The sequence below is a fragment of the Lynx canadensis genome, chromosome B1 (genome assembly GCF_007474595.2).
Source record: "Lynx canadensis isolate LIC74 chromosome B1, mLynCan4.pri.v2, whole genome shotgun sequence".
In the NCBI taxonomy this organism is placed as follows: Eukaryota; Metazoa; Chordata; class Mammalia; order Carnivora; family Felidae; genus Lynx; species Lynx canadensis.
Genome location: NC_044306.2, coordinates 184395540 through 184416848, shown reverse-complemented (window position 1 = coordinate 184416848; position 21309 = coordinate 184395540). Strand labels below are relative to the sequence as shown.

Sequence of the window (21309 nt, the reverse complement as noted above, 5' to 3'; positions counted from 1 at the left end):
AGGATGGACTCTAGTTATAGTTCTGTATGTTAAAATGTATATTATTACAGGAGATTCACTACATTAAATTCTACTTTAGGTGGAACAAAATTTTATTCCTGCTCTTTTAGATAAGGGACTTGTTTGTTGACAATAGTATTCTCTTCTTCAAAGACGGACAGTTGTACAAAAAAACTTTTTTTTTTTTTTTTTCCCCCAAACAAGTCTGTGTTTACTTGGGTCTTTTTTGCTATTCCGTCGATTATTACTTAGAGGTTTGGAAGCAATTATAATAGAAATAATGCAGGTTACAAGTGCATTGAAAATAAAATTTTCAGAGATATTCAATAACCTATTTCTATTTGAATATGAACACGATTTATTTCTGAAAACTCTAAACATTTTTGTAATTCTGGATCATATATATGTATATATGTTTTATTACATATATAAATATGTGGCTCAGAGAGAATGCATGATAAAAAATAGGGTTAACCCCATAGTGTATGTGTATGTATCATACTTAAATACTTTCACTCTGTGGATAGTTACTCTATCAAAATCGAGTCCTGAGCACATATAAAGCTTGTTTTCTAACTTTCTCATCTGGTTAAGATACTCTTCAATAAGACATCCTAAATGAGCACTCTTCTAACATTTGGCCAGTCTTGTGTTTCTGTTTCTTTTTCTATCAGTGTGAATTCTTCCAGGTTGTTGAAAATGGTGGACCATTTACATACTTTTGATTTAGAGTATTTAAAATCAACTGCTTACTTAAGTTACTGGCTTAAAAAAAAATTAAGAGTCTAGATCAGTCTGACAAAGTGAAACAGTAAATGTCAGTTGCATTGAATTAAGTTTTTACTTCCATCATCATTTCTTTTCCTTATCATCAGGTAAAAAGAAAGTATAAAACAGGTGTTTATCACTAGGAGTTTATGGCTGCTTAAGGGCTATGTTCTCAGACAAAATTAACAACAAAGAGTTTTAATAACTCACATAAAGGTATTATAGGTAAAGTCAGAAGACTTGAGAGTTTAGTAAGAGAAGGAAAGAGAATAGCTCCCTGGGAATACTGCTGATAAGGCAAAAGCTGAGAATTAGCTAATGAAGCAAGTAATAGCTATCAGAAACATGGGAGGTAAATCAGAAAGTCTAGAGACAAAAGTTTTCAGGACGTAATGGATGGTTGCATAGTTGAGGGCATTGTCTCCATATTGCAGAGTATCTGCTGAAAGCCCTCATGAAGAATATTCTTTTTCACATCTCTGTAATAGGAACACGTGTCTCATGTCTTTCATGTCTCTTTACATTATTTGAATCTTGATACATTTCTTCTCCCTCACTTCCTTAGTGGTGGGTAGAGAGAGAAGACATGAAAAGTGGCTAGTAGTTCTGATATGGAGAAAAAGGATGTATTGGGACAAACGCATGAGACTGGGCAAGAAGAAAGTCATTAACCTTCAAGAATCAATTTAAACATTGATAGGAGGAATTGAATCACATATACACACAAAATAAGTGTTAAAACAGATTTAAGTGGAAGCAAGCTGAATGTGCATCAGTGGGTAAATGGATAAGGAAAATGTGGCATATACATACGATGGAATATTATTCAGCCTTAAAAAGAAAGAAATTCTGGCATGTGTTACAACATGGGTGAACCTTGAGGACATTATGCTGAGTGAAATAAACCTGTCATAAAAGGACAAATGCTGTATGATTCCATTTATCTGAGATGCCTAGAGTAGTCAAGATCATAGAGACAGAAAGCAGAATGGTGGTTGCCAGGAGCTGGGGAGAGGGGAGTGGGGAGTTACTGGTCAGTGGGCACAGAGTTTCAGTTTTGTAAGAGGAAGAGTTCTGAAGTCGGATGGTGGTGATGGTTGTACAACAATGTGAATACTTAGTACTATTGAACTGTGTGCTTAAAAATGGTGAAGATGGTAACTTTTGTGTATTTTAACCTCAATTAAAAAAAATGGTCTAAGAGAATGGGTAGATAAGAAGTAGAGAAACAGTGGACAACCTTTTAAGGTACAGGCAAGAAAATGGAGGGAAATTGAATGGCAGTTACAAATGGCTAGTATGATCAAGTAAAGGGCTTTCTTAAGAACTGGTAGAGTTGACTGTGCTTAAAGAAACAGGGAAGCACTCTACTGACATTTTTAAAAGTTGAACATTTTTTAAAAATTTTCAATTCAGGGAGTACTTTGTTCAAAAAGTACTGCGTATAAGAGTTGTAATTGGAATTATACCTTATTACATCATTTAATGCCAGCATTTATTTTCTTCATGGATAATTGTGTTGGTTTATGGATTGAAAAGATATTGTTGGCTAATAAAAAATGAATTTAAGCTAAGACAGGCTTGTGGACAGAATTGCTAGCTGGCACTCCTTACAGGCATGTCACTAAATGTTTTCAAATCCTTTGTAGAATTTATTTCCTGTGAAGAATTTGACTGACAATTCGAAAACGACGTCTTAAACTTTTGCGAAGGGGATGGGGGGGACTAGGAAAAGAGGAATTGGGAGGGTGAGTAATTAAGGCCCAAGAGAGACCCTGCCTTTTGAATTTGCTTATGCATTTGTTTGGTTTCTGAATTGTATGTTGTAAGAATATAGAATTCTAACGTCATTATTTTCCATGTTTTGACCAGTACGAAACATTTTATGACAGACTTTTAATGATAGTGCTACAGCTCTACTGCTACAATGAATAATGATAGGTTTCTGTGTACTAGCTGCATTCCCACTGATCCAGAGCCTGTGACCTTAGCAAAGGTAAGCATGCCCCAGATTGCAGTGTGAGATAGTTGAAGATTGATCTGCTTTGGTAGTTGTCTAAATTTGTCTCATCTGTTTTTAATGAGCATGCTTGGTTGCATGAATTTGACCATGACATTAGACTGCATTCTCTTTTAGATGTGCAATTGGAAGCTTTTGGGTGTATAATTGGAAAAAGGGGAGGCCTAGTTTTAAGTTAGTGGATATATGTTTTAAGACTGTGTCCCGATACTTTGAGTGGTTTTTAAGAATGTCCAAAAAGTAATCACTCTAGTTTCTAATGGAACCTGCACTATATTAAGTACTGGAGGCTGAATTTATCATAAAACTAAATGCTTGATCGATTAAGTTATGTGCATAACTGATTGTTCGACATGCTTTGTTGAGTGGCTTGAAATTACAGTATACTATGTCTTCTTTTTTACTGCAGAGCTTTATTTTAAAGATGGAGCAGTTTGCGTTTTAGTATGTCTTATTTTGTGACAGAAGGTAAAGACAGACTCAAATTACCTCAAATATATTGGGATATTTGTTGTAAGGATACTTTATCGTCAATGATTTTACTAATTGCAGGTGATAAAAATCAGACACTTGATTCCATTCATTATTGTGTCATCAAATGTGTATTTAGTTCTTGCTGTGAGACAGGCATTATTCTGGGTTTTGGGCATAAAGCATTGAGCAAATTAAATATTCTGCCCTCCGGAAGTTAATCCTCTTTTAGGGAGACAGATAGTAAACAAATTTGCAGGTGTGTATGTGCTCATAAGACTACTGGAACAGATAAGTGACAGGATAAAAGTAAAGCAGGGTAGCACATAGTCATTGACCAGGTAGGGTGAGGGCTTTTTAAGTAATGCAGTCAAGGAAGAACTCTGCAGAGAAGTGATATTCCTCGGTTCTAGATGTGAGTGTCAAGAGAGAGTGAGCCAAGGGGAGGTCTAGGTGAAGTACATTCCAGGCTTAGGGATCAGCCAGGCTAAGACCCTGAGGCTGGTGTGACCTCAAAGTATTTAGGGGATTATGAGAAGGCTAGTATAGCTAGAAGATCGTAACGGATGGGGAAAGTTGTATGAGACAAATCAGATCTGTGAGGTAGACAGGGGCCAGATCTCCTAGGACCTTGTAGGGCCCAATAAAGAGTTGGGGTTTTGTTGTAAGTGTAATGTAGTATATTCTAGGTCTAGATTCATTTGGGAGTTTTGAGTAAAGTAGTGATACAATTTTTCTTTTGAAAAGATTACTGTAGTAACTCTGTGGGCGTTCGACTTTGAGGAAAGGGGACAAGAGTAGAAGTGAAAGGCTGAGAGGCCTTGAGGCTCTTGCAGCAACTTGGTAGGAGGAGGGTAGCAGAGAGGTCTGACTGATAATGTAGTTTGAAGGAATAGCGGACAGGACTTGCTGCTGGATTGGATTCAGAAGTCGGTCGGGGGTGGGGACAGGAACTAACGATGGCTAGATGTTATGGACCTGTGGTATTAAAATTTTTTGGAGATGGAGGCAATTAGGAGAAAAAATCTGAACAAGCCCAATTAGAGGACTAATAATGGGGGGAGAAGTTGATAAACACTGAGATCATGATGTAAAGACAATGCTAGGAGGTCAGGAAGCAGAGGGAGGAGCCAGAAAAGACGAGCAGTGGCCAGTGAGGTGCTATATGAGGGGAACTGGGAGAACATGAGATCCTAGAAGCTTAGGCAGGACGTTTTTTTGTTTTTTTTGTTTTTTTTTTTAATGTTTATTTATTTTGATGGAAGGGAGAAGGGCAGAGGGAGAGCGGGAGAGAGGGAGAGAGAATTCCAGGCAGGGGGCTCGGTCTCACAAACTGCGAGACCATGACCTGAGCTGAAATCAAGAGGGGGACACTCAACCTACTGAGCCACCCAGGTGCCCCAAGGAAGGAAACGTTTTAAGAAACAGGGCACAGTCCGTGTCAGATGTTCCAGAAGTTCAGATAAGACAGTGACCGAGATTAGGTTGGCAAAGCAGAGGTTAAGGTTGTTAGTGATCTTGACAAAAAGCAGTTGACTGCAGTGGTGGAAGTGAAAGTCTCATTGGAGTGGGTTAAAGAAGAAGTGAAGATGGTAAATACTGTTGGCTTTCAAACTAGATTTTGAGAAGAGAAGGTAGAAGAAAAGCTTAAAAGGTGTAGATAGGTGGGGTCTGGCAGAATGGGTCCCCTGATAAAAATATATATATATATAGCTACTCCTTCAGAAATATCTGATATATTCTTGATATTTAGCCAAGTCTAAAATTGGGGCTAGAAATGGATTTTCTTATGGGCTTCTTTTGGTCTTACTCTGTGTCTTATAATTACATCATTTCCCAAATACAGATGGTTTATTAAATACCATTTTGATGTTTTAATGAAATGAGCTAATGTAACTCTGAACACTGAGAATTCTGTCGGTAAATTTTACTCCACTTTCCGCTTTCCAAAATCTTACTGGCTATTACGGATTTTCCCTACTTACTGCACACGATTTCTTACTTTGACAAGGTGAAACCCTTGTCACTGTGTTCACTTAGGATCACTAGACATGTCTGTGTTGTGTAAGGGGAAATATAGGTGTTTTGAAAAGCATCATTGGAGGAGCAGGAAAGTGAATTTGAGATGACAGAAACTAGGCGCTGTCCATTCTGAGTTACTTTGCACATCTTGAGAAAGGGATGCTCTCCAGATACCTATAAATTCGGGGAATAGATGATTCTTGGTACATGACCTAAACACCCCCAAAAGTCAAATAGTATTCATCAACTGAAGTAATATCTAAGAATACCAATGACTCTTCCCAACTGCTATTAGGCTTATAAAGAGTAAGGATGTGGAAGGTTTTTGTAGTGCTTTGTCTTCCTGATGTCCTGGACTTCTTGTCTGAGTCACTCACGAATTTTTGCCAAATGAGGCCTTTGCAATAGGGAAGAAGAACAAATGTGATATCAGAGAGCCAATGAGTATGGCGTTTACTAAGGTATCAGAGAATTAGTTGTCTAGGAGCATTTGCCTTTATGAAATTACAAAAAGGGCTTAAGTTATACATAGTTATAGGTAATATCTTGTTATCAATTCTAGGAAAAGCAATACTTTTATGTGACTTAGGCTGCTATAAGAAATGGTAGTTTTATAGTTTACAGTGCTGTCTTCATTTTCCATATTTAAAAAAAATTTTTTTTAATGTTTATTTTTGACAGAGAGACCGAGCATGAGTGGGGGAGGGGCAGAGAGAGAGGGAGACACAGAATCCCAAGCAGGCTCCAGGCTCCGAGCTGTCAGCACAGAGCCCGACGTGGGGCTTGAACCCACAGACCGTGAGATCATGAACTGAGCCAAAGTCGGACGTTTCACCGACTGAGCCACCCAGGCGCCCCATTTTCCGTATTTTTTAATGGAAAATTTGATATTTTTTCAGAAATGAATTTCATGTCATTATGAACGTCTATCATTTTTCTGTATATTAATAGGAAGCAAGGAGCAGAACTCTCTGAAATACCAAATGGATGCAATATTTTTATTAGTAGCATTTGTGTAGATTGAAAGCATGTATAAACTACAAATAGGTATGGTGTTTGTCTTCTAGAATATAAGAATTGGTTCAGTTTGCAAGTCAGTTGGTTAGGCAGGATTTATAGGTTACCAATTTTGGTTTGTCAACACTTCCATTAAAATAATAATGATTACTTACTAGAGTAAGCTGTCTTATTTTCACCGAATAACAAGCGTAAGAAAGTGTAATTTATAATTTAAGAACTCTGAATTTGATTATTTGGTAATAGCTTGTTGGTTTGTCTGCCAACAGTGTCACCAAAAGAAACAGAATTACTTTCTTCCCCTTTGGCACAGCTGGGGCCTAGGGAGAAAAAAAGTTAGAACAGGAAAGCGTTTCTGGATCTGGGAAGTAAGTCATTTGCAAGAGAACAAAGAAATACAACTGGGAATTATTGAGTACACAATTAGAAAATGCAAAAAAAAAAAAAAAAATATATATATATATATATATATATATATATATATATATATATATATATATGAAGCAGGTTATTTCAACTCCGGCTGGTAAAAGTAGAGCAGTAATAAAGTTTAAATGTTCAGTAATTTAAGCCAATGTAATTACCGTATTCCTAAAAAAGACTACTAAAATTTCACATCATTTCTGAATGTAACCTAAGAAAATTTAAAGTAGTTTTCAAAAGGCATCATAAGCATTTTTGTAGTAGTTTATTAGTTTTTTGCTGGATAAACAGCCTAAATCCATTCTAGAAGCTTTCTAAGAGGGTGAATTTAGTATCTTACATCTTTTCAACCTGGTACTAAGTGAGTAATGAACAATAAGTAAACTTTATGGGTTCTGAGGCTTCATAATCACTGAGGCTTCTCATATTTTAGACACTCATTTCTTGAGAAACCTCAGGGTACAGCTGTCCTTTCCTGAAGAGATACTATCCCAAAGTAATGTGGAACTTGACTGCCTACGTTCAGTTCTTTACACAGCACTTACTAGATTTGTGACCTTGGGCAAGTACCTTAATCTCCGTGTCCCTAACTTTCCCCGTCTGTAAAGTGTAGCTAATATAGCACCCACCTTAGAGGATTGTGTTGAAAATTAAATGAGTTAATGACTATTTAGAGGTTAGAACAATGCTTGATAACTAATGAGAGCCTAGTGTTTGCTATTATCATTGTTAGAGTGAAAAAATTACTCTTTATTTAAGAAGAACACAAGCTACAAAGTGATAGAGAAGTCAGCAATTATTAGAACTCTACCTACATAATTGAAAAAAAATGGAAATATTTCTTTTTAAAATTTTAATGTTTTAAGACAGTTTCAAATTTAGTGAAAAGTTGCAAGACCAGAACAAAGAACTCTGGTCATGCAACTTGTACCCGCTAGTTTTAGCATCGCTGGATATTTCTTGCCTGAATTCATTAACTCTGATGGTTGCCAAATTGTAATTTTTTGAGTTTCTGTATTCTTTTATATGTATATCTCCATCATTTTTTTTTTAGCTCTTCCTTACTTTCTGGCACAAAAAAGGTGTTCCAGGCTCAGATTTTGTTATTTATCAGCCCTGGGCCTGGAAACAACCATTTCTTCAAGGAGTCATGGTTGCTGATAGTTTAGATAGTATTTAGAAGCCGTGATTTGCGCACTAGACGTGATCACTGCTACTGAGGTGTTGCTGTTGGCGAGCCTTCTCAGTGAACAGTTAAGAAACGCGCACCTCTCTATTTCTGTCTGTATATTAAAAAGTCTTGAGCATCATTGTCACCTGATACCACGTCATACCGCTACCAGTACAACACTACCGCGTTAGTTCTGCTGAATCCCTTTCCCTATTTGTAGCTGCTTTTACTCAGCAGGAAAACCCTAGCTCTGCTGTTTTCAATGTATTTTCCTATTTGCCCGTCCCCGGGTAATTGCCAGTCTCTTGACCCCTTTGGGCTGCTGCCTTACCCAGGAGCCTGTGTGTATAGCCCCTCTGCCCTCGCTGAGCCCTCACCCCAGTGTCCCATTATGGAGACTCTGGTCACCACTGGCCTGTCTTCCCGTCCTCTTATGGAACCTGGCCACTGCTGGGCAATTGAAAGACTGTGAAATGAATTTAAGAAAGAGAAAAAATTTTGGAGAGAAGTCTGAGCCCTCTCCAGTTGACACTATGTCAATGAGTCTGTCTTTACGAATTACTTTTTATTACTGAAGCACGTTATTCACACTTTTCCTTTCTGACATAACTCTAGCTATTGAGAAAGTAACATGGGAATGGGGAGGTTATTTAGTATTTTAATGTTTTAACCATTGTGTCAGTACTCACAAAACGAGAGAACTTTTCTTAAAAGTAATTTTGTCATTAATAACTAGTTAAACCACTGCTGTATATAGTAAATTAAACCCAAGTTGGAAAATAGCTAGTAACTATCTGTGAGATGTTAAATTTCTTAGTGTCAAATGTACTAGAAAAAGGCATTTATATTTGCAGATCAAACAGAAGCTGCCTGAGTAAATTATCTTGAAACTGCTTCTGTCATTGAAATTGGTGAATTTTTCTGTTCTAGAAGAAAGTAGGATTAAAAGTTTTGAACATAGTGTCTTCCTGCCTGGAGATTGTATGACAGGCTCTGATAGCTTAATTTTTAGCTGGCCTTTAATCTCCTTTAGAAAGAGTTTATTCACTGGGCTGGCTTTTGTATTCATTTTTTGTTGAACTCTTTTTTTCTTTTTAATGTTTAATTATTCAGAGAGAGAGAGAGAGAGAGAGAGAGAGAGAGAGAGAGAGAATGAGAGAGAATGAGAGAGAATATCCCAAGCAGGCTCCCCACTGTCAGCACAGAGCCTGAGCGACATGGGGCTCGAACTCAAGAACCATGAAATCATGACCTGAGCAGAAATCAGGATTCAGATACTTAACTGACTGAGCCACCCACGTGCTCCGTGTTGAATTCCCTCTTAAATCAGTACATTTGCTTACTTTGAGCTTTCTGATAGTCTTGGTAGTAATTTCCTGACTCTGACATTTTACATTTATTTTACTCAGTGCCCAATAGTAACTATACTTGTGAACTCAGTAAATAGTTGCTGAATAAAAGAATCCCAAGTTGCCTGTAGAGAAAACCTCTTGAAGAAACCTTCAGATTCTAAGGGAAGAAAAATGGATTATTTTTAATAATTATAATAGAAAATTAAAGCAAACATTTGTAAAGCTGTCATTTAAAGGTAGAATTTTTGTTGTTAAACATAGTCTTTGAAAAGCGGCCTCCACTCCATTTTATGAAACTTAGTCATACTCCTGAAGATGTTTGTTGCTTTATCTAGAAATGCCACTAAGAAGAGTGAATGAAGGTGACATTTTCCTGGCAGCCTTGGTTGATAGAATCACTTTGCCATCTATTCACTCACCCGACAAGCATTAATTGAGTTCCTAAGACGTTTCTGCCATCCCACATTTATTTAGTGCTTGCTATATTTTTGATGTTGTACACTATGTTGGGAATGTAAAAATGAGTAAGAAATATTGTCTGCCCTCAAAGAACTTACCTTCATTTAATGTGAAATGCTCTTTTTGTTCCCAGTTTGGTGTTTAAAAAGTGAGTAAGTCAGTGAATGAATGAATGAGTGAATGAACCAAGGAACGAAAGAAGGAGGGTGGCTGAGGGCTGAGTGTACTGTGAAAGAATGTATAAGCAGAGATACAGCCACTCTACCCCTGAGGTGATATCTTTAATGACACAACAATGAGGTATTCAGGAAAACTTGAGTTTATTAAACTTTAAGGTTTTTTTTATGGCTCTTGAGTCTACTGGCTTGTTGACTCAAGAAAGTGCATTCCTTGAATTTCCTTAATTACAAAAACTTTCTGATCCGTTGTTATTTATTTTACTGTGATAATAATTTACATTTGTAGAGTACTTTTACCATGGCTAAGAGTCATTCCCACATACATTTTGCTAATCTTCAGAACAGGCACACAGTTTTGAGACTGTTTCTCCGGTTTTTATTTTTAAGATAGGTCTTTGTTATTCTTCACCATCTTCATGGAATTAAGGGTTGATACTACACTCTGTTTAAATGCTAATAAGATTGCAGTTCACAATAGAAAAAGTAGTAGAGCCTTCTCTTAGCATCCGTGGTACCACTCCTGGGAAGAGAAACACCCTGGTAATTTTTAGTTCTGAATGTTCAGACATTTACCAACACTTAAGCAGTGTGCCTAAAAAGTACATGTAGTTCTTACCTGGTAAAAAGGTCAGGAGCTCATGAGAGAAAGTGTGTGGATTTATTCCTCTTTGGTACAGCTACTGACAGATGGACTTCCCAAGTTCAGGGTGTGGCTTTTCGGTGTCCAAATATAGCATGTTGCAGGAATTTAGTCCATGCTACAGAGACGGGCCCCGCCAGACAGCGTGTGAACGAGCTCACATTCGGGCTCCATTCTGAAGATAAGCCTGTCTGGACCGTGCGGGGCAGCTGATCACCGGCCTCGCTCTGAAGTCACATCATAAAGTCTGCATACTACGGACCGAGTGAAGATGAAATGTGGAAGGCTTTTAGCTGAAGTTGCTTTTCATCACAGTCGTGCTGTATTGTACCTTAGGTTAACTGTGTTTTCCTGTGACAGGTTACGTCTGTCACTGTAAAGAGAACTTCTGAGGTTTTAGTTACTTGAAGTTCTCAATGAAATTGAATTTAGAAAGTGGCGAATACTGGTGTGCACCTGTATTTTAGAATATGGTACTTCATATAAACATGCCAATAATTCAGATTTCTTTTAACCCGCAAGTGGTTTTTAGCTTCTTTGTCAGAGAAGCTTCACAATAGAGAACTTCTCTGAATAACCCTTTTATGTGGCCAACTTGACATGTAGCTACCTTTGTTAACAGTGTTTATTCTTTCTCTTCCCTGACCTTTTTACCAAACCTTTTGGTATTTATCAAGATGTTTTCATGCTTTGATAGAAAGTAGTGAGTGTGTATTGAACATATTGTATTTAAGTCTACATTACTGTATTACGATATCAGAAGTTGATTTTTCTGAAATACATTAGTCTGCCAGAAGAAACTGTTGTCCCAGTTGCTTTCTTAACATTAAGAACATTACAAGAGGTTTTTTTTTTATCATAAATTTAGGATGTGGCATTTTTTGAAAAGTAGTAGGAAAGCTATTAAGACATGAAGTACAGAATAAATGTAATGTGCATATTATACCCAAGTTCTGACATGGCTGATGGTGACTCTGGCTGTATTTTGAAATTTTTTCATCATGCAGAGGAGGGAGAGGAGGAGGGGGTGAGGGTAATAGTCAGAAGCTGGGGCTTTGAAGTCCACAGATCCTGTCTCCACCACTTGTGTGCATGTAGACAAGTTACTCTTACTGTCTGAGCCTCAGCTTCCTGATCTGTGGACCAAGATTTTACTATTACTCGTAAAACCTATTTCAGAGAGTTGTTGAAAGAATTTCATGAAATGATTCATGTAAAGCATTTAGCATAGTTACTGGAAATTGCCAGGTGCTCACAAAATGTCAGCTACTGCTTTTCTTAACATGTTCTGTGTGTGCACTAATGCCTTATAATTAGAGATCAGTTTTTTCTCACAGTGTTTAGGTAATTTTACAGATCATCTTTGAAGGCTTTTAGGACAGCATGTACTTACATTGAATATAACCGATGAAAACTTACATGGTGGTACCTCACTAAGTTGTTTTGTATTTTTAGGCCTGTAACTTAATACAAGTCTATGGCTAAGTACACCGGGTGCATTGGTTTTATAAGATTGCCTTTTACAGGTGAAAAGAGCAAGTGAATATGTAAATTTTAATCTTCGGAAGTTTGTCTTTCACACTGGTTTGTGTATGTCGTGTTTGCTTCAGTGAGGGCTGGGCTGGAAGCAACCAGATTCTCATCTCACCTTCTGTCCCAACACACAGCTTCCGACCTCCAGTATGTCCTAGGTGTCTGTGATCCCGTTTGGAGTCCAGCCTCCTCCAGTGCTGCTTTGGAATAGGATATCGTGAAAACAGTATTTTTTGTCTTTCACACGACTGTAGGTGTGGCATAGCCCGTAGACACAATTCAAAACAAAACAAAACAGGTTTGGTTCTCACCCTTAGGAGTCAGGTATACATACAACTAATACTTAAACGGCCACTTTATTCTGGGCGGCATAGTTCCTGCCTTATGGAAGCTTACAGTATAGTAGGGACGGACATAAGATATAATTAAGCAGATACTTGGAAAATGAGGCAGCGTGTGTGGTGTGCCATTTGGTAGAAACAGTAAGACTATAGAAATTCAGGGAGGGAGAGATCACTTTCAGTTGCACTGTCTCTTCTGCTTAGAACCAGTTTGTACACGAGGATGTACCTGTGCGTGATTCATGTGTTTCTGTAAGAAGGCTGCTTCAGCGTGGTGGCCACAGGAACGCTAGCTTCTCTTTCTGTTGTTGGCGATTTCTAGCCCTTCCTCTCTCTTCATTCTCTCCATTACTACAAGTCGTCCTGCTGACTAAAAACTTTCTCCCCTCAGGTCCAGTCATTATTTTTCATCCTTTTCAAATGCTGATCCAAAATAATTACATGCCGGAGAGACCCACACTTGCAAGGAGGAAGGAGAAGAGAGGGAAACTGTTTTGGTACAGAATCAGGAACTTTGTTCCCTATTAAAATAGCCCTGTTGAGGGCAAGGGGAGGGTAGTGAAAAGGAGAATCCTTATCTTGCCTCTGTTCCTGTGAAAATCCATAAACGGGTACCCCCACACATCCTACATCCCCACACCCACTCATCTCCTGCAGATTTGGTTCTACTCACCATCCTGTCCCCACTCTTTCCTGTTCCCCACAACCTGCTTTGCGCCAGAGCCCTGCTCTGGCTCTGAATCCCCTGGCTCTTTGAAATCTTGCCATTTAGGCTTTTTCAAGTCTTAGGAGTCACCCCATGATGAAGAACTGGAATAAGTGCCCTTGCGCTGTTTGTTGTGTTACTACTTCCACGCCCTCAGTAGGCCACAGTGTGCGCTAGATGTCTCTAGCAGAATCCCGAATCCGTGAATGCGATTACCTATGGCAGATTGCTCATAAGCGATGTTTAACTCTTGTATTACTGTTAGTACTATGTGTCTGGAAGGTTTGTTCCAAAGAGAACCTGTGTTTTCCGTTTTAAACGGTGAGCTGTTCTTTTTCAAAATGTTTTTGATGTTTATTTATTTTGAGAGAGATGGAAGGAGGGGCAGAGAGAGAGGGAGAAGAGAATCCCAAGCAGGCTCCACGCTGTCAGCACAGAACCCCACATGGAGTTCGAGCTCACGAACCGTGAGATCATAACCTGAGCCAAGATCGGGAGTCAGATGTGTAAGCGACGGAGCCACCGAGGTGCCCCTAAGCAGTGAGCTAATCTAAATCAGGAGACACCTATATTGGCAGTGAACTTGGATTCTGCAGATGAGAGTTCAGATTCTAGCTCTTCCAGTTAATAGACAGATGCGACCACATATGTAATTACTTGGGCCTCTTTTGGCCACAGTCCTCTGTATAGACTAGAGAGAACAGCTATCTCTCAAATGTGAACATGGGGAGTTAAATGGGGATATATATGAAAGTATAATAAAATGTACAATCCTGTATCAAAGGAGTGTGGCTTTTGGGTGTTGACAACCACTGTATTAGGTAAAAGAACAGGTTCCTGCCCTCTAGGAATTCATCACCTGGGGGTAAGACAGGCATGAGTGGTCGCGTGAGAGTATGTGACAGATCCTGTGGCAGATTTATGTGCATGTGATCTGGAGCACAAAGAAGAGCGACTATGATCTGGGAATTGATGGGTAGGGAAAACTTGGTGGAGGAGGGACTTCCTGATCTGAGAATTAAAGGCTATGGAAGAACATGCTGGGCAAAGAAGGAAGAAGGGAAGACCATCCCAGGTGGAAGGAGTGGCATGGGGGAGTGTGGTACATTCAGAAAGCTGCAGATATGGCTGCAAATGTGACCGGAACATAAACTGTGTACTTGCAGTGCGTAATTTGATTATTGGGAGCACTTACCTAACTCTAAGAAGACAGTGTTACTGCCCAGTGGTTGACAGCTCCGCAGGCAAACTTGGTCTGAAAGCTGCTTTGATCCTTTACTAATCTGTTAGGTCTAATTAAGAACGTCACCTTCATAGACTTTTAAGTTCAGTGTGGTGATCAAAGTACCTACTTCAAGGGGTTGTTGCAACGAGTATTTGAAATAATGTTTGCAAATCTCCTGGTATTTACTACGCACCTGATAAACATTAGCAGCAGTTTTTGTTGCTGTCCTGAAAGTTCTTTTTTTTTTTTTATTTAAAAAAAAAATTTTTTTTTTAACGTTTATTTATGTTTGAGACAGAGAGAGACAAAGCATGAACGGGGGAGGGTCAGAGAGAGGGAGACACAGAATCTGAAACAGGCTCCAGGCTCTGAGCTGTCAGCACAGAGCCCGACGCGGGGCTCGAACTCACGGACCGCGAGATCATGACCTGAGCTGAAGTCGGCCGCCCAACCGACTGAGCCACCCAGGCGCCCCTGTCCTGAAAGTTCTTAGAGGCACTTTTCCCCTGTCAGTATTTTTTTTTTTTAATGTTTTTGTGTTTATTTTTGGGAGAGAGAGAACACGAACAGGGGAGGGTCAGAGAGGGAGAGGGAGATGCAGAATCTGAAGCAGGCTCTAGGCTCTGAGCTGTCAGCACAGAGCCCAACGTGGGGCTCGAACTCCGGGACCACAAGATCATGACCTGAGCCAAAGTTGGACGCTTAACTGACTGAGCCACCCAGACGCACCATCCCCCGCCCTCTGTCAGTATTTTATAATCTACTTTCTAGGCCAGCACTTTAGTAATATTTTAAACACCAACTTTTGTTTGTTATAATGGAATCAGAATTTGAATGAATTAAAAAAAATTTTTTTTAACATTTATTTTTGAGAGAAGAGAGAGAGCATGAGCCGGGGAGGGGTAGGGAGGAGGGAAACACAGAGTCTGAAGCGGGCTCCAGGCTCCAAGCTGTCAGCACAGAACCCGACGCGGGGTTTGAACCCATGAACCATGAGGTGGCCTAAGTCAAAGTCTGACCCGTAACCGACTGAGCCACCCAGGTGCCCCAAATTTGAGTGAATTTTAAAAGATGGTCTAGCCTGATTTTATCATTTTGTATGTGAAGAAACTGAGTTGCATTTAATAACCTGGCTGTGGTAAATCAGTGATACAGCTGGGACCAGAATCAGGTCTCTTCCTGTTCCGGAGGTCTTTCTACTTGCCTTGGAATAAATGTCAAAAGTCACTCAGTGACACGATTTCTAGCAGAAACCACATAAGGTAACAGCACGGAAATCGGCTCTGCTGGAGCTTTGCAGATACGGAAATTTTAGTTTTTAATGAAATACAGTCTCCTCCTCTGGCCGCCCTCTGGTGGAAGTGCTGTGTAGCAACAGCATATGTGAAAGCAATTGAGAGGCAGGTGACAAGGAACCAGATAATTCTTAAATGTGTAACTACAGACAATCTCCTTTTTCTTTTTATTTGGGTCTCCTCACTAAAATGTGAAAGTAGATTTTCATAGTATCTGTCAATTAAGCATGTTCTAATTCATGTATTCTAGAGGATCCAACAGATAATTTGTTGAACATCTTTTGTGTACCAAATGCTAGGAATAGAATGATGAGCAAAAAAAGTGTGCTTTAGCGAAATAAACAGATGTTGAAATAATAATCATACAAATAAATAATTACAGTTAATGCTATGCCTAAAAAGTACCGAGTGATTTATGACCAATAGCAGTGTTTGGGAAGGCTCCCTTGAGGAATTAAGGTTTTAACTGAGATTGGAAGTCTTGGTAAAGTAAATAGACAAAGATGAGTCAGCGATGGAGAAAAGAGTCTCTATATTGAGGAAATAGCAGGTGCAAAGGCCCTGAGGAAGGACATCGTATGACCTCTCCTAAGAATTGAAAGGCAACTAGTATATTTGGAGCAGAGAAAGCTAATGTAAAATACAAGTCCTGGTCATGAAAAGTGAAGGTATTTACTAGGCATCACCAAAGAAACCAAAAAGCACAAGAAGAAGTGAGCTTCCTCCCAAAGTAAACTGTGTGCTGTTTGTTAGAATTTTGTTGTTTTAAAGATTCATTGTAAAAGAAATGACTTTAGAACCACTAGAATACTCTGTTTACAGAGTGGAGTGACATTAGGATTTGGGCACTTTAAATATGTATTTTTTTTTCATTAGATTTTTCTTCCTTTCTATCCTGGCTCATTGGGAATTGAAGGAATATTTTGATATGCTGGATGTTGAGATCAGGGACTTCTGTTGTTGATCAGTTGAACAGCCATGGAAATGACAGAGAGAATCTTCTCCTGTTTTCTTGGCTGAGATTTTTGTGTGGGTGTACGAGGTGCAGCTGCATGTTGGTTTCTTGGCAATCAAGACAAGTAATTCTCAGTGCAGTTCATGTTGAATGGGAAGCAACTTAAGAGAAAAAAGGCTATTTCGAATTTATTAAATTCATTGGAAAGCACCGAGGGCCTGAACCTTTAGCTGGTATTCTAAGTTATTTGGCTAAATGGATACAGCAGCCTCAGGCATGTGTCCAAGCTTATGCCAGGAACACATGAAGGAGAGAAAAATTTTTAAATAGTCCAAGTTTTGTCTCAGTATAAAATAATCAATTACCATATGTAGGTTTTAAATGAATTTTTGCTAGCTGCTTTCTTGTTGTGACTTATTGAGCTTTTTCTCTAAAGAACACTTAATGAAAAAGGCAGATTGTGAAAATTTAGCTTTGCTTGCAGAAGTGAATTCCTTATTTTCTGTAGTTTATCAGGAAGGTATTTCTCAGATTTATGCATACACAGATGGATTCCCAGATCTGCTTTTATTTTTTTAATTTTTTAATGTTTATTTTTGAGAGAGAGAGCATGAGCACAAGCAGGGGAGGGGCAAAGAGAGAGAAGGAGACACAGTTCGAAGCAGGCTCCAGGCTCTGAGCTGTCAGCACAGAGCCTGATGTGGGGCTCAAACCCACGAGCTGTGAGATCGTGACCCGAGCTTAACCGACTGAGCCCCCGAGGTGCTCACTCATGTTCTTCACTATCCTCTGACCTTTCTGTGGTCTATAAGCACTTTGTGTTCCCCAAACCTCAAACTAAATGCAGACAATCTGGAGCTCTTAATTTTTTAAGGACACTTGCATCCTTCCCTTTGGATACTCTCATCATTGTCCTTCATATTCTTCAAGCAGAAATGTCTGAATTGCTTCCAGTCTTTAACTGCTTGTTTACATCTCTACTGCTATTTAATATTATTGCTCTCAGAATAGCATAGAGTCAGGTCCTACAGTCGGTTGGCCTGGGTTCAAATCCAGTCCTGCTACTATCTATCTTGGTCCCATTAACCTTTTAGTTTCTCATCTCCATAAATGAAAATAATTATGTTAGTGTTTCATAAGTTTTGTGTGTTTTTAAATAAGGCTTAAAGGAAAAAATGTGAATATAAAGGGCTTAATTCAAAATAAGTGTCCAGGAGAAAAGATGTTAGCTATCATTTTCTTCATGATTTAGGGCCAGTCTCCCGGAGTCCATTAATAGCTGTGTTCAGTGTCCTGGGTGATCTCATTCGGTCTAAAGACCATCCAAATGCTGAAGACTCTCAATTTTTATATCTCTGTTTCTAATCGCACTCTTCCCTAAGCTCCAGACTTGTATATCTGATTGCTACTATGTGTCCGCACTTAAATATCTAATATATCCTTCAAATATAACATGTCTAAAAACAGAACTTTTGATCTCTGTCACCTGCCTTGCTTGTCTTCCCAGTCTGTTCCTCCCATTCTTTAATATTGCAGTTGATAGTACTATCCTCTCTACTTTTTTTTGTTTTGTTTTTGTTTGTTTGTTTTTTACTTTCCTGTAGCTACCAGCCCCCATCTATTTCATGAACACATCTAACAGCATTCTCCCCACAATATATCCTAAACCTGACCACTTGTCACCATATCCTCTACTGACACCATAGTCCAAGAGTGATATAGCCTCTTGTGTGGACTGCTACATAAAGGAATGTTCTCCTTACTGCTCTGGGCTTTCAGTCTTGTTTCCTACAGAATCAACAATCCATTATCCACATTGAAGAGTAAATATAGATTTAAAAACATTGATTATTTACTCTCCCCCCCCCCCCACTTCTTACTGACATTAGAAAAATATCCAGAATTTTTTAAAGTCTTCTATGACCTGGCCCCTCTGCTTTCTCTTTCTTTTTCTCAAATACAGCTAGTTCATTCCTTTAGTAAGGCCTTTATACTGCTAGCTTTTCGATCTGTTTGAGATATTTTTCTCCCGGATGATCACAGTGTTGGCTCCTTGCAAAGTTTTAGGTCTCAGTTCAGATAATAGTTCCTCAGAGGCTGATCCTGACATCTTTCTCCTTTCTTTCTTAATAGCTGATCACTGTCTGAAATTTTCTTCACTTTTCTTCCTCCTCTTGTAAATTGCCCCCCCCCCCCATCCCATGAGGGCAAGGATTTTCTGCGTTTGCTTATTACCATATTCCATTGCATTAGAATGGAACCTGATATTCACAAGCTTTACAGTATCCTGTGGATGGATGACTAAATGAAAGAAAGAATGAATGAATAGATACATGTCTTGTAAGTTTTTCTACAACCAGGGAAATGATGGATTATTTCCTCCTGTATGAATTTTGCATAGATGCTTATTTTAGAATTAATCGCGCTAATATTTTATTCTTTTTCTTTCATGCTTTCTCTGTTATAGATTATAAACTTAAGTATAGGAAGTATGTCTCCGCTGTTTTCAACTTCTCATAGAATGCCAGATATCATTTAAGTACTTTGTGTTGATTGAATTGAAAATTCAATCTAACATCCTCCGAAGTTTTAGTAATTTTATATACATGTGTATGTATGTGTATATAAATATATATGTGTAAATTATGTAAAGTTTCCAAGCTGATAATTATGTTTAAAATATGCCTTCCCCTTTTATCTCTTGCAGTTCATAATTGGACCCTTGAAGACACGCTTCAGTGGTTGATAGAATTTGTTGAACTACCCCAATATGAGAAGAATTTTAGAGACAATAATGTCAAAGGAACAACGCTTCCCAGGTGAGTCTTTATTATCCAAATGTATTTTTTTTTCACTCAAGGAGAATTATATACTAGATGTTACTTTTCTGTGCCAAATTTATAAGTTATCTCTGTGACTAAGGGCTCAAGGGAAATATCATATCCATTCTTTAATTTTTTAAGGTGTGAATTTGTAAGTTTTAATCATTTTTCTTTGTCTAAATAATCAAGCTCTTTTTAAAATTTATTCCCAAAGAAAGTAATTTTTGGAATTAGAAGGTAGGCCAACTACATCTTTGTTAGATAACATCAAAAGCCCAACCTCTGACCATGTGGTAAATATAACAAAAACATATTCATTTGATATGAATCCACCTTTATGAAAAACCTATTTGAGTGAGTTAATGTACAGATCTTTCTTAATTGTATTCTTTAATAATAATAGTCACTTAATATTGGTGGCCACAAGTTAAAGCTCAAAAAAAAGCTTAATAAACAAAATGTAAATAATAGCCATTTTTTTTTTTTAATTTTTTTTTTCAACGTTTATTTATTTTTGGGACAGAGAGAGACAGAGCATGAACGGGGGAGGGGCAGAGAGAGAGGGAGACACAGAATCGGAAACAGGCTCCAGGCTCTGAGCCATCGGCCCAGAGCCTGACGCGGGGCTCGAACTCCCGGACCGCGAGATCGTGACCTGGCTGAAGTCGGACGCTTAACCGACTGCGCCACCCAGGCGCCCCAATAATAGCCATTTTTTAAGTTTATTTATTTTGAGAGAGAGAGAGCACACGCCTCTGATTCTAAGGAGGTGACAGAGAGAGAGAGAGAGAGAGAGAGAGAGAGAGAATCCCAAGCAGGCTCCAGTGCTCTCAGTAAGGAGCCCAATGCAGAGCTTGAACTCACGAACTGTGAGATCATGATCTGAGCCGAAATCAAGAGTTGGATGCTTAAGTGACTGAGTCACCTATGTATCCCTAATAGCAACCATTTTAAAATGTATATAACATAAAGGTACTCTGTATTATGTCATTTAAACTTCATGGTTAAAATTAAGTATGTATTGTTATCCCCATTTTGCAGATAAAAAGCAAATCAGAGAAAAGTCAAATGTTTTGCCCAATTCAGCACTTGAACCTAGATAGATCTGATACCAAAGTCTAGGATTCCAGTTTATCCCTTAGATGCCTGGAATTACTCGTTTTCTAAATTTTACTTTCTAAATCTCCATTAGTTAACTTAAAAATCTTTAAAGACTCAAATGTCAAAATTTGCAACGATTCTACCAGAACTTGCTTATGTTCCATTCCTCTCTCAAATGTTTCTTGAATCAAAAAAGACTCTAATCCCTTATTATCTCATTATTATTTGTGATGAAATATGCATATTGTATTTCTAATCGATTTGCTTACATACTCTATTGAAATAAGTGGCTGTTGTTTCTTTGGACTTCAGATTTTGGATTGAGTTGAAAATTTTCGTATCTCCCGTAAATATATTTTGAACATCAACATCAGTATTTTACTGGTTTTGCTGTGCATATGGTTATATTGAGGAAATAATGGGAATAAGAGTCAGTTCAACAAGTCTGTATTGAGTATGTGGTGTGTTCAAGGTGCAACTAGATGGTGGAAAGAAGACAAAATGAAGATAGGGTTTTTGCTTTTAAATAAGTTTCTAAGCTAAAACTTAGGATTAGGGTTTAGGGATTGGGGTTGTTTTGTTTTTGTTTTTGTTTTGAGTTGTATGTTACCCTAGTTATGAGGAACTCCTAGTATTTTTCTTATGTTGTCTTTTGGGAAGTTTCTTTGTACGACAACAGCATGAAATGAAATAGGTTGCTCAGTGTGTTGGCAATAAATGTTATAGCCACTTTTTTTCCTTTGGTTAAAGTAAGGGGTACCAGAGATAGTTCAGCTTCTTGGAGAATTGTTGAAATAACATCACACTTC

The 21309-nt window shown here is 38.4% G+C and overlaps 1 protein-coding gene across 2 annotated transcripts in view; it reads left to right on the top strand.

The window, feature by feature from the left end:
• Positions 1 to 21309, top strand: part of STIM2 (stromal interaction molecule 2) — a 152156-nt gene that overhangs the window by 101866 nt on the left and 28981 nt on the right. For both annotated transcript variants that reach the window (XM_030314070.2, XM_030314071.2), the window contains exon 4: positions 19285 to 19396. In XM_030314070.2, coding sequence (XP_030169930.1) covers positions 19285 to 19396 — 112 coding nt within the window. The remainder of the gene's footprint in view (positions 1 to 19284; positions 19397 to 21309) is intronic.